The sequence below is a fragment of the Leptonotus elevatus genome, chromosome 19, assembly GCF_054856555.1.
Source record: "Leptonotus elevatus isolate MCC_2025b chromosome 19, RoL_Lele_1.0, whole genome shotgun sequence".
NCBI classification, from domain to species: domain Eukaryota; kingdom Metazoa; phylum Chordata; class Actinopteri; order Syngnathiformes; family Syngnathidae; genus Leptonotus; species Leptonotus elevatus.
Window position 1 is genome coordinate 10,324,071 of NC_141257.1, and position 14,192 is coordinate 10,338,262.

General features: G+C 39.5%; 1 protein-coding gene across 2 annotated transcripts in view; it reads right to left on the bottom strand.

Annotated features, from left to right (window-relative positions):
- The window catches only part of cdk6 (cyclin dependent kinase 6), a 30,780-nt gene that overhangs the window by 16,097 nt on the left and 491 nt on the right, over nt 1-14,192 (bottom strand). Inside the window, exons 2-4 of one of the 2 annotated variants that reach the window (XM_086062642.1) lie at nt 13,035-13,381; nt 8,994-9,129; nt 2,852-3,019 (exon numbers count right to left, since the gene is read on the bottom strand). In XM_086062642.1, the coding sequence (XP_085918768.1) occupies nt 2,852-3,019; nt 8,994-9,129; nt 13,035-13,258 (528 nt within the window). In that variant the 5' untranslated portion in view covers nt 13,259-13,381. Of the gene's footprint in view, nt 1-2,851; nt 3,020-8,993; nt 9,130-13,034; nt 14,173-14,192 lie in introns of those variants that run through there. The other variant, XM_086062643.1, reaches the window with a different exon arrangement.

Consider the following 14,192-nt stretch of genomic DNA (forward strand, 5'->3'; position numbering starts at 1 on the left):
CTGATATCGGTACTCTATTGTTCATATCCCAACAAAAGATAAACTTGACAAAAGCATGTTTGCTGCAAATATTATTCATGTTAAATATAGCAACCCCCAAGATATTTTGGACTCAAAGCCTGCTAACAAGCGATAAGTCTGGTGGTATCTTCCTTGAATCCGATTTGAGGAGCAATGACATCCACATGACATGCATGACAGTGGAAGCTAATTGTTTTATAGTTTGTAAAATATGCGAATGGTGAAGATGAACATAACACCAAAATGAGGTCGCAATGCTTTCACTTCACATCAAAACAAAACCAAAAATTGCATTTGAAAAACAGTTGGGTCAAAAATAACCCAACTAGGGGTCAGAAATGGACTGATCGTCTACTTGAGTCAATTTGACCCAACTTTGGGTCAAGAAATGGGTCTTTTAGTGTAAAACAATGCATAAATATTGGTCCGATCCTTTACTTGGGTCAAAAGTTTGGGTCATTTTGTATAAAAGAACCGAGAAAGTTGGGTCAAATTGACCCATAAAGTGGATTGGTCCATTTTTGATCCATAATTGGGTTACTTTTGACCCAACTGTTTTTAGAGAGCGGGATCATTGAAGCTTGATGTTGGACCCAGAAACAGACCTGCTAAAGATGTTGTAATATGTAAGCCACGCCAACATGTGGCGATGTAACTTTGAGAGCTTGTTTCTGTTTTCAAAAAGTGTATACAAAAAACCAAAAAGTTTGAGCGTGTCCACAGTAACCAGAATTGATGAACCAACAATCCAGAGGTTTGAATTGATTGGATTTAAATAAGCTCATTCTCTTTAATCAAGCAAAAGCCGCTTGTGATCTAGATGAAACAAACATGATTCACCCAATGCACTTGGGAGGCCATCTTGGTTACAAAAAAAAAAAGGCCCACCTCTTTCCTCTGTGACATGTCAGATTAACCCATCAGGTTTACCCATCTGCCTGCCACTCAAGCCATAGCCAGACTGGGTCATTAAAATGCCATTAACAAAGCAACTGGCCCCTCGGGACGACCAGAGGCAGCCTAATCGAGGCCTCAGTACCAACCCTATGGGTGGTCTCCCTTGCTTGCTTTCTTTCCTTCTTTCTTTCTCTCTCTCTCTCGCTCTAAAAAATTTAAAACATGGTAAAATGGTGAGATGGATGAGGCTGTCAGTCGCATGCAACCATCTACTTTCAGATCGACGTTTTTGTCAAAATAACCAAACAAAGCTACCAGAGCGGCCCTGATGAACCTCACAGGTTTTAACATAGGTTTTCGGTTTAACCATATATTTACAACTACCAGTCACAGTCATTCTTGGCAAATCCCTTCAGCGCTACGCTAACACGCCACGTCAACCAAATAGAACGTGTATGTAAAAGGTCGATTAGCGCAGTTTAAGTTTCAATTTGTAAGAGTGAGACAAAATGTGGAGCTAGGGACTTTTTAACAGCTTTATGCCAATGGCCACATCAGACATAAGTGCCATTTTAAAAGTACAAAATGAATCACTGAGAGAGAAAGAAGTGTCTTGTTCCCTTAAGCAACAGCAAAGCCCAACTGTCTGCCAATAACGGTGGCATTCTGTGACTAAATAACTGCTGCTGTGTTGGGCAAGCGGGAAGATCCTCTTAAAGTCTTTTGTGTACATGCGAATCACTAGTCTTATAGATTAAAGCTTTATTAGCCAGAGAAAGCGCAAAATGGCTCAATGAAGGTGGTGTGCGATTGATTGTGTGTGTTTCAGGGAGTTTGATGAAGGGGAATTTTAGACACAGGAACATTCATCTGGAACCGAAGACTTGTGCTACCACACAGATCTAAACTCACACACTTGCATTATTGTGGCCTTTGCTGTAAAAAAAAAAATCAAGGAAGGAAATGAGTGTGTGTGTGTGTGTGTGTGTGCCTGTGCGTAAACCGGCTCTGAAGTTAAATGTCTTTGTGCGCACAAATGATTTACAGGTTTCTATATGTGTCAGTCATACCTGAAGGTGAAGTACCTTATTAGAATGCAACCTCAGAAATCGTCCCTTTGCCAGTCATAAGAGATTTCGCAATGGCCAGAACAAAACCCGCACTGTACAGAACTTTGTGGAGGGAGGCATTATGCAAATTTGAAACATTTCAGATATGTTTCGCCTTAAAGACTTCTGCACAAACGGAGACAAAATGTCACTCAATAAGGAAAAAAAAAATACATAATTGGTCCTGCTACTTTTCAGATGCCCCTAAAATGTGCATGAAATACTGACAAGTAAGGCAGCAAGCAAAAAAATAAGACAAAATAAAGCTAATTATCAAGGCTGGTAAGAAAATATTGCTAGATAATTAAGGACAAAAACGTACCGAGCAACATTTGTATATCTTTAAGGTCTCATCTCTCCCCCAATTCAATGACTTCCAAAGAGTCCTTCAGTCTCCATTTTATCTGGTCATCAGAGCCCACAAGCTCAACAGTGGGACATCAAAGCACCGACAGCGGGAAAGGGAGGAGTGCCCGTGTCTCCTCATCTGTTCCATCCCTGTCCACTATTGCCACTGAGGGATTCCTGAGAAGGGCCACAGGGGCCCTTGGCTCTCACTTTACACTGGGAAACTCGATCATGTGACTCAACTGCCCATTCATGTCCTGTGAGCGCCGGCTACATCACATTTACATCACTTTTCCCGTAACTTCGTGGGGATTTCATTCATTCATTTTGAAAACGTACATGAGGCTCACTATTTACTATTTACTTGATTGAAAAAATGGAGAAGAAAAGCAAATTAGGAATCACAAATCGATTCATCCGGTAGAGGGTAAATAACTCTAAGAACGGACATTATTAGCCGTGCGATGTGGACTCACCACAGATGTGAGAGCCATCTGGAAGCTGTAGATGCGGGCGAGACCAAAGTCGGCTAGTTTAATCTGTCCTCCGCTGGTGACCAGGATATTCTGGGGTTTTAGGTCACGGTGAACTACACGGTGCGAGTGCAGGAAGTCCAGCCCCTGGAGCAGCTGATACATCATATCCTGTAAGAAAAGAAGCCAATACATAATTTTTTTGCGAATCATTTATTTTTTAAATAATTTCACTATAATCACAATATATATATATAAAAAAAGTAGGTTTTTCAAAATACAGTGCTACATTGACTTTAATCTGTTTAATGAGCAAAATCATAACGAGACACTTATGTATCAAACAGGTTTTCTCTATTGAATAAATTTAAATGCCATTTATCGGTTTCAGACCCTCCAAAAAGCACCACAATTTTCATTACATTTTTAATTAAGAAAAATATCATTGTAGTATAAACAGACAATGGACATAAACTGGTTTCAAAGCTTATTTCTTTAAGTCCAGTGAGAAAGTCAATTGTGGCCATGTGTATGTCAATCAGGTTCAACAGTTGTCATGATTCATTCGATTAAACCAATTTATTTTTACATTCACCTTTACGTCGTACCGAAAGTAGAACTACTTCCTGCTTCTGTGATTAAGAATCATGGGAAACGTAGTCAGACCAAACGCGTTGTTACAATGTGATATAAATAAAAAGACGTGAAAAAGTGCTAGAATTTAGCGATCGGAAGCTGCACAGAGGAGCAAAAAAAAAAAAAAAAAAGAGTACTTTACGCACTCACATTTGGCAGTTGACTTGAGGTGCGTTCAAACTCACACAGTACGACTTCTCAAACATCCATAGAAATTAGGGATGTGAATTTGTTATAAATACTGCCTGATCAGAATTTATTGTATAATTGATTTTTTAAAATTAATTTGTAATGTCCCTGTTTTAATTTAGAAAATCTGGCCATCTTATTAAAAGATCATTTTAAAAATGACATGATACATTCACAAAGCAACAATTGCCGCATCACATTGGCCTCAAATAACCTGAATGTCACAAGCCTCACCGAAACGGCAGACACAGTTTGGTAGTAAAGGAGTTAACGGAGGAGGCCTGTGTCTTTTCTTCTCGACTGTGGCAGATGTTTGATAACTGACACACACACAAATGATAGAGGGAGGCCCCCGCTCTATACAAGCCCGGAGCTCTGTTTCATAGCAGCTGCTCCGCTGGAGTTAATTGGCGTTCCCTCTCATTTTATGACCACGGGCTGACCTCAGAAATGGCCAAAGGCACTGCATCAATAACGCTTGAGCTAAAGTAAACTAGCGCGGGGAGAAAGCAACTATGTCGAACCAGCTTGGACTTGTTCCTTCCTAACTGAAATGCTCCCAAAACAGGTCTTGCACCTGTAAACAAGTAACGAGCCATTGATAAAGAAAGTGGTGGTTTTGGCTCGAGAATAAAGCTCATACCAAAAGGGCAGAGCTTCGGTTTTGGATCGTTTATGGTATTCCAATAAAAGACCAGCTGACATATCCAAATTCAGAAGGGGAACAGTTGGATGTATACTGTTTATGAAAGCCAATAAAAAACACACACACCTTTTGGGTTTTTTGGTGTCTTATACCAGCCTTTACATACACACTCTCTCCTGTAAATACACGCATGCCCCTTAGCCCACCAGCCTCCCACCCTCCCCCAAAAAACGTCCCCAGCCAAGACCTCACAAGTGACATGGAGCTGAGCCCACAGCTCTATTCACTGGCTGACCAGCTGGTGAGTGAGTCAAAGAGGCCTGCACACTCAAGCAGAAAACATTAGCAAGCGGCGCGGGGCTGGCTGCTGTGCTTTGCAGGAGATGGGACACCCCACCGTGTACTATGGACCCGAGGAGCCAAGAGTGTGCACGTTTGTATACACACAAACGGCGTGTTCCCCGGACCCGTGTTCACGTAACACAGCATTCCTATTTGTGTGCACCTCAGCTTGTCGGGGGTCAAAGTTTGTGCCGCTCTAAAAACAGTTGAGTCAAAAATGAATAACCCAAAATGGGTCAAAAAGGGACCAGCTCAACTTTTTGGGTTTTTCAACTAACCCCAAAATTTGGGTGAAATGAATAACCCACAAAACAACCCAAAAAATTGGTTGCTTTCTGGGTGATTAATTTAATCTTACCCAACTTTTTGGGTTAAATAATTCAAAAAGTTGGGTTGGTCCATTTTTGACCCAAATTAATTGGGTTATTCAGTTGACCCCAAAACAATTGGGCCAAATAAATAACCCACAAAACTTGTGAGTTATTTAATTTGACCCAACATTTGGATTTAATAACTCAAATCATTGGGTCAGTTCACTTTTGACCAAATTCTGTTGGGTTATTCAATTAACCCAAAAAGTTGGGCCAAATGAATAATCCCCAAAACAACCCATAAAATGGGTTGCTTTGTGGGTTATGAATTTAATTTTACCCAACTTTTTGGGTTTAATAATTCAAAAAGTTGGGTCGGTTAATTTTTGACTGAATTCAATTCGGTTATTCAGTTGACCCAAAAAATTTGGTCAAATGAATGCTATTATTTAATTTGACCCAACATTTTGGATTAAATAACTCGAAAAATTGGGTCAGTTTATTAATGACCAAATTCCATTGGGTTATTCAATTAACCCAAAAAGTTAGGTCAAACGAATACACCCCCCCCCCCCAAAAAAGCTATTATAATGGATTATTAATTTAATTTGTTTAATAACTCAAAAAGTTAGGTCAGTCTATTTTTGACCCAACCATTTTGAGAGAGTACAAACATGTGTGTGTAAAAATGTTTGTGTGTATGTGTGTGGTAGGAGGGGTTGTATGGGGGTCCTGACCAAGGGCAGGCAGGATGCATAAACAGACCTTCCTTTCTACATCTCCATCCAGCCATGACCTAGTGAGGAGGGCAGCAGACAGACAGGGTCATAGAACAGAGGGAGGCAGTTGGTTATTTGACGTGTGTGTGCGTGTGGGTGTGCGCGCGCTGACACAATAGCACCCCCCAGTCAGTTCCTCTCTGCTTTAAATAACCATTTCACCGTGCTTCCTTTCAGCAGGATTTGCTAGTAAACACTAATTACCTCAGAAGTGTGACTCTTGGACAAACACAAACAATGACGCCCCCCTTGGCCTCAGCACCTTCCTCTCTGATATATCAATTTCCACTAAAAGTGAGAAATGGCAAACAATACAGCCATCATGGCTGGAAAAAGGGCAAATAAAATACAGTATACCCAGTTATAACAGTGTGGCAAAGTTAAAATCATATTCATTTTAAGTTACTCGGAAAAAAGTCAATGAATGGGCTTTAGAACTCGGAAAAGTCCTCGGGCCAACTTGGCTTGGAAGAGACAATATCACATAAAAAGGCAACAGGTTTGACCTCCCAAAAACAGGGGTAACAGGAAAAAAAAAAAGAAGGTAGTAAGCCCCCTGCGAGATGCAGCCACAACATGGCTTTCTGGGTATGCTTCCTTTTCTAATGCAAATGCACCAAAGGCAGCCATATTGTTTATTGTAGCGAGGCACAATATGGGACATCTGCCGGTTAGCGTTAGTGTAATTCCCTCCCCATGCTTCATTAACCTCCCTCTTTATAGGCTCAAGAGAATAGAGCTGTGGTAGCCTGGATGACGGCAGCGGAGAAGGGTGGGTGACACCCAAGCGCTGGCCCGGCCGAGGCGCACCGAGCCTGGGGTAGCTGGGCCGCTTGATGTCCTTCCAGCTCATTTAATTCCTGGAGGAGGGCCTCTTTCATCAATGAGCATGTGGTGGGTCTTGAAGCCGAGTGGGTGGTGGTGGGGGAGTGGGGGCAGAGGTGGACAGGGTGGCAAGGAGCGGGGTGGCTGGTTTTATGCTGCTTTAGTATTTGAGCTTTGTTAACGTTAATGCAAACATTAGGCGTGTACCAAATCTAACCGACACCGCAATTTGATTCAATCCAACGAATTTGCTGTCTCGTGGGGACATTATGGGGGGTGAGTAACTGGGCAGTGTCCACTGTTCTAGAAATAACAAGGGATGGAGCCAGTGTCATATTGTCAATCCATCACTGTCCTTTTGTCTTCCAATGGCTCCAGCTGCACGGATGTTAAGGGAAAGCAAAGAGGGGGTGACGAGGAGCCCCAAACCAACTCAACAGGTGGCTCAACCTCCACAGATCTGATGATGAAATTAACAGCATAGCTGTCAAGCAGGGGAAATAATAATAATAATAATAATAATAATAATAATAATAATAATAATGCATCAGACTGTCAACTACTGATTATTTCACTCATAATCAACTATTTGGTCTGTAAAAATATATATATTATATAATCCATAATAAGCAACTAAAAATTGGGGAAACGTTAGAACCTGAATATATTCATGCATTGCAGCACCTTATAATTTCCTGAGAATATATGTCCGACATTAAATCATGTAAATAGCATAATTAAAAAAGAACAGTTACATTTAGCTGTAACATTTAGCACTCCCAGAATTCTTTGCAGCAGAGCAGTTCTAATCAAGAGGGCGGGGCTTACTTTGATGAACTCTGCGCAGAGTTGGTTTAACACTAAATAATTCAACTCTGACAAATAACTCCAACACTGACCTCCATTTAATTCAGACATTGTTAAAAATACACTTTGGGGTTTGAAATAAACTCTGAAACATCACCAACATTTAAATTTGTTTTTTTTTTGTTTTTTATTCTGTGAACGTATATAACAGTATTTGATTCTCAAAAAAAAAAGTAGAACTTTGGACTGAAATCCTTACATATTATACTATCTGTCAAGTTTTACATTATCAGGTCTGATCCACCAATTTATTACATTTGTGAAATTATTACCTTGGGTTTAATTACATTTTTGATCGACTTACGTGTACATTTTATTACATTTGCATGCATTATTACATTTTCGTTAAATTATCACACTATAGGGTGCTACAATGCATCACAATTACTTTAATCAAATCAATTAGAGTCTAAACCAGCTTATATTAACAGAATACACTGAGAACAAATGTTTAAAATATCCGATGAGCTACTGATTGTTTTTTCTTCGCTTGTTAGTAAAATTGTGAATGGTACAAATTGCATCACTTATATAGCAGGTGTAACAATATTCTTTGTTGATTTAAAAAAAACTGAATAGTGAGGATATAAAGTAACACAGAGACAAGCAAGAAATTACAGCGCCAGACACTACATTGTCTTTAGCTAAACCTCTGATAAAGGCCTCAGGTCAGATCCACCTGTTTCGTCTATGTTTACACAGTTTATCATCAATATTACAGCACGACACAGAACGTTCACACGTAAACTTGGCCCTGGGGAGGAAAAAATGACAGATACTCTAGCTTCCACAAGTTCTCCATTACAAAACTGACACTTAAACTCAGAGGCCCAAAAAATGGAGCCATAACTCCCCAGTATTGTGTACGTTAAATCACGGGACCTAGGGGTGAAACACGATTAAGAGTTCCAAAAAAGAGAGAGGTTTGTGGGAAAGATTAAAATAAAACAGCCAGTCACAGAGGAAGGGTTAATGGCGCGTCCGGTTCCGACCTTTGGGCAAATTGTAAGCGAACACTCAGAGCATTTTATTGAGCGCTCTGGAGTAACCGACGTCGGGACTTCCTTTGGCTCATAATGGCCCCACACAGTATAACTATTACAAACACATTTAAAACATCTGGGTAAAAAGCTGAAGCATTTAAATTTGATTACTTAATTGACACACTTGTTTTCTGAGCACAGACTTGAATATTGCAAAGAGACGGCCAAGTGAAAAAAGAAGGAGCCTTTAATTTGGAGGCCGTCTGCCACATGTGCCGGCCTTTAAAAACGCCCTGCGAGATCTGCTGTTGAAAAGAACTGCAGTCTGCTTTGGTCAAAAAAGCTCAGTCACTACCAAACAGACATGGCTGTAGTCATGCAAGCCACACAGGATTAGCAAATATCTCCCTTTTGAGTTTCCATCTAAAATAGAATCTCAAGTAATAATTCTGAAGTAAACCACTTTAGAAAAGTGACGCTTTATAAGCAAAACAATTGAATACAAACTATTGAAACTTGCTACATGGTCGTCAACTCTTTTGTAAATTAGTAGTCACTAGTCATTACCTTGATGGTTTCTGGCGGCACGCCGGGGTCAGGGGCTTTCTCTAGGTAGGTGGTCAGGTCTTGATCCACGTGCTCAAAGACCAGGGTGAGCTTGGTTTCGCGGTTAGTCCGAGACACTGTACACACATCAAAAAGCCTGGAAGAGGAGGAAAAGCAGCGATCAATACAGCTGATTGTGCTTGGAAGTTCAAAACATTATGTTTGACATCACACATGACAAATCTTGTGAGACTTCATCTTGCTGAGCATCTAAAGGATTAACTGCACAAATGGGATATGGGGGAGGGGGGTTCTATTAGAATACATTTAGAAGTCAAACAGTGTCACAGAGTAACTTGAAGCAATAAGTAAACAACCCCCCCCCCCAAACCGCTTGATTCTGCCATGTGCATATCCGTTGAAAGTTATCGGAAACATATTGAAGATTAACAATCATAACAAATGAAGGTTAGGAAATTAATAATACGTAGGGCTGGGTTTAAAAAAATTTGAATGATCAATATCGATCGAATTTCCTTTTCGAGCCTGATATTGATTCATAAAACCATGAGGCGGTTATTTTAAAGGGGAAGTCAACCTTAAAGCTGCATTAAGCAAGTTTAAATGTTAACATTTCTGATTTTTACACATTGATATGCAGAAACAATGCCCTGATGTGTAGCGCAAGCCCTGACGTGTTTGCAACAACTGCGTCGATAAGCCTATAAAGCTCTTCTAAATAGAGGCATTCGGGGCAAAAACGCTAAGAATGTGACATCATGCGTGCTCCCGTCTCCGGGTAGAGTTTCAAATTATTTTTTTCTTCTTCACTTCTGTATTGTTGTTTTAATTAATTTTTTTGCGCGATTTGAATGCATTGCTGGAATGCTCAAAAAATGTATATAAAATTAAAAGTTTCCACTTCTGAGCCTTAACGCGTAGAAGAAGTAGCGCTCACCCTGAGACACTGAGTATGCAATATGCTGGGAATTGTAAAAAATAAAAATAAATTTAATTTTTTTTTAAATAAAAAAATAAAAATAAAAATAAAAATAAAAATAAAAATAAAAATAAAAATAAAAATAAAAATAAAAATAAAAATAAAAATAAAAATAAAAATAAAAATAAAAATAAAAATAAAAATAATAAAAATTCAAAAGAAAAAAGAAAAATTGGACGTGTTCGAGCACAGCTGGAACTCTGGCACTGGCCCCCCAAAAAGAAGAAAGGAGAAGTTTTATCCAGCGCGACAAAACAAGCCAAAAATATAGTCTGATAGGCGCAGAAAGACGTCTCGTGTAAACATCGGAGAAGTGACAGTGACGGTTGACTTCCTTTCTACTCAGAAGGTAAGATATGATGACAACTATAAGTCGAAGTAAGATGTAAACAATAAAAATGACAAATGAAGGTGGAAATCAAATCATGCACGAGCATCATGGACGCTGCATTTACACTTTAGTCCAGAGGTGGCAGTCGTGTGTAACAAGTTTTATACTCTATTAATGCAGCTTTAAACATTTCTTGAAAATATGTTATATGTGACCTCAATAGTCTAAACATGACATTTTAATTAATTTAAGACATTTTTATCCATCTCAGGGTGCGACCATTTTGCCACTTGCTGTCGACTGGAGATGACATCACAGTTACTTAACAACCAATCACAGCTCACCTGCTTTCTGCAGCTGAGCTGTGATTGGTTGTTACCTGAGACCTGAGCAACTGTGATGTCATATTCACTCGACAGCTAGTGGCAAAATGGCCGCCTTCTGATATTGATTAAAAAAACTGCTGTATTTGTAAAGACATTTTTGGGGGGTTAACTTCCCCTTTAATATCTATTTTTCCTATAAATTCATAAGAAAATAGAATTTTAAAGGCCTTTTTTTTATGTTCTTGAAATTTACTGCTCACGTGAATTTTAAAGTATTTTCTTACATTTATGAAAGAAATGACTTATTGCACTTCAGGATAATTCAGAATCTTTTTAATTTATATTTATAATTACTGAATTAGAATTATAAAAATATTTTCGTCTCATCCGTGCAGATGCCAATGTTTGTGTAACAAATAAGTGATTATAACACTTGTTACTTTCATTATTAAGCTAAATCATTTAACCAGTTACTGTCTCTGCTGTTTTTATCATGTCCTTGATATTTAAGAATTGATGTTCCATAATTAATCAATATCAGATCGTAAAGTGAATCAAAACAAATTTGCCTGAACTCTTGTGGATCAAAATTTGATCTATTCAGGAAATTAGAATCGATACCCGGCCCTAATAATATTTTGTCATTTCTTACCAATTTACCCTTGTAAAAACAAACCTTTTATCCATTAAAGGCTACTAAATTCAAAACATGAGTGGTTTTGGTTGTGCCAAACAAGGCAACAAGCAAAAGCCAAGAATGCAGATTATGTCAGCGAGCTTGCCAAAGCACGCTTTGGTGAAAAGCTCCAACAAAATCTATGCAGTATGTCCTCTTCAAAGAGCCGAGGAACACAAGCAGCATTCCTCAAGCAGCGCTATGACAACTCCTGATGCTCTTTGGCATGTTCAAGGGAGCTGCGGCAAGGGCATCGTTTTCCATCGCAGTAGCACTGGAGGCTAAAGCGACCGTAATGAAAACCCAGTGGCCATGAGCTCTGTTGACAATGATTGGTTACTGGCATCACATGACCTCATAAAGTATGTCCGGTATAGTCTTTTTAAATCAATGTCCAATATTAGCTGAGTGCAAATGTATGATTAAATATTAGCTATTGCAGACACCAAAACATGACAGGGAGTATGTAATATGTTGTATCTATTTATGACATAGCAAATGGGATTAGAGGAAATATGAGGATTCTGCTATGTCTCACATTAAAAAATTACAACTTAATCTAGATAGGTTAGCTTGTCATTCATTCGTTCAAGGTATTAGCACTGCGTGCGATGTCAAAGAATTGATGACGGCCTCCTCCTGAAGCGTTGAGGTTAAACGCCCCTCACAGCTCGATTGTCGGCCTACAATGGGGGCTCTCAGTAGACACTGAACATATGGAATGAATAATGGAGCTCATTACCAACATCCAGGGGTTGCCGGGAGTCACACAGAAGGTCCACAATGCACCCTTCCTGGCTTGAGCCGCTTGGTTATATCGTTTGGCTAAACTGGTGGGTCCCTGCACCATTTCAAAATGTTTTTGTAATGCTTGGCAGTTTTGCCTACTAAACTGAATTGGAAACTGTTTTAAATGAGGCATGTATGTGGTCAAGTTAAAAAATAATCCATTGTGATTGTGTTAGGACAAAAAAAAAAGCCATTATACTTCATTATTCATTGAGGAATTATTGTTAGAGGCAAGAAGGCACAGACTGACTGGTGATTGTTTGAAACAAAAGTGAAACAAAATGGCCTCAGTCAGCAGTTGACAATGGAATTAATCAAAACCTACCAGAGGTGAAGCATGGACCAAATGGAAATGGAAATTTGAAACGCACACTGAAGCCAAAAATGATGCCAGACCCAACAGTCCGAATCCCATGGTCACTCGAAAAGCAACATATCCCAAGATGCACTGTGCCAATAGAGATAAATGCTTTTCTGTTTACTGATTTTCTTCATGAGACAAATTCATGAATAATTGTAAGAAAATGTCATTATTTTATATTTAAAACATTATTTATATTTTTAAACAGCACCTCTGTTCTAATAATTTAAAATGAAAAGTCAATTAGCCAGTCCTCCATTAATAGATTAACTATAGCTGGATTAGCGTTTTTTTTTTTGTTTATTTACATACCAGTTGAAATGTAAATTACGTCTAAATCCAAAGCAATTTACCATTTGTAAAAACTACTTTTCGACTGGCCCGTCACACATTAAAACTACAGCTGTAGACTATAAGATGTGACGTCATGGTGAAATATATAGTCAGCGGTCCCCAAACATGAGCCCACAGACTGGTGAGGGTGACATAAATGTGCACATATTGGAGCATGTTCGTTCTCAACATGAGTGGTTAGTCCAAACAAACACATAATGTACACCTTTTCTCCCCCACACTTACCTGACAACATTGGGATGCTCAAAGGCTTCAAGCTGCCTCAGTACCGCCACCTCGCGGATGGTTGAGAGAGGCATCCCCTCTTCCTCCGTCTGGACACGAACTCGTTTTAGGGCAACAAATCGTCCCCCGTTCTTCAGATCTCTGGCTTTGTACACTTTTCCATAGGCTCCTTCCCCAATCTCGGCCACGGGCTCATACTGCGTACCAATCGTTTCTTTGTCCATTTTTGCTTATTTTTTCCCCTCCTCGTCTCTTGTTGAAAATAGTGCGGGGATTCCCAGCGAGGCTGACGAGCCAGACTTTCTCACCAAGACATATTCACAGGAAAAAATGGGCACGTGCAATGCCTAGATGACAGAGAGACACGGATGGAGGTGGACACCATCTTTGTCAAAGTTGGTCAAAATTTGCCCCAGGTAGCAATTACAGGACTGTCATCATGTTTTATTCCGACTATCACTATAGCAGCTTCGTTGCCTCCCAATTTGCACTCCTCCTCCTCCTCCCCCTGTTACGTTTAACAACTCATGTCCTCCTCCTCTTAAAACAAAGTTAAAACACAAGAAAACACATAACTTTAACGTCAGCGTTTTTATGCTAGCTCTATGTTAAACACGCTGTCTGGTGCGTTCAAAGACTCTCCGTACATGCAGATGTTCCAAGACACGGGCTGGCTTGTGTTTAAGGAAATTGAATAGAATTGAAAGAGAACAAGCAAAAATGCAATCCTGGCCTTACTCGCTAACTCGTTTTGAGTGCAGTTTCAAGCTGCTTCCCTCGTGTCTATATTTAGCTAAGTTTGTTAAGAGCTAAAAGTTTGTCACTGAGGCCACACAAATGTAGCGAGCACGTGGCTGTCTCCTGGCTGCATTGTCTAAACTTCCAACAGCTTTAAGTCCTTTTAAAACACTACAAAACTCGCCTTTCACACATCAAGCCTCGTATTATTACCTCAAGAATTGCATTGGCGGTGTTTTAATAACACTTTCATTCTCAATAACGGCTACGGCTATTTTTAACACATTTTAATTGATTATAAATTAAAATAAATTCAATCGCGTGGTTTAAATGCTCCTTTTTGCCTGCTAAATTTAACTGGACACCAGTGCAACATATACACACACTTTTGACACCACATTCAACGCAACTTTTCGTGTT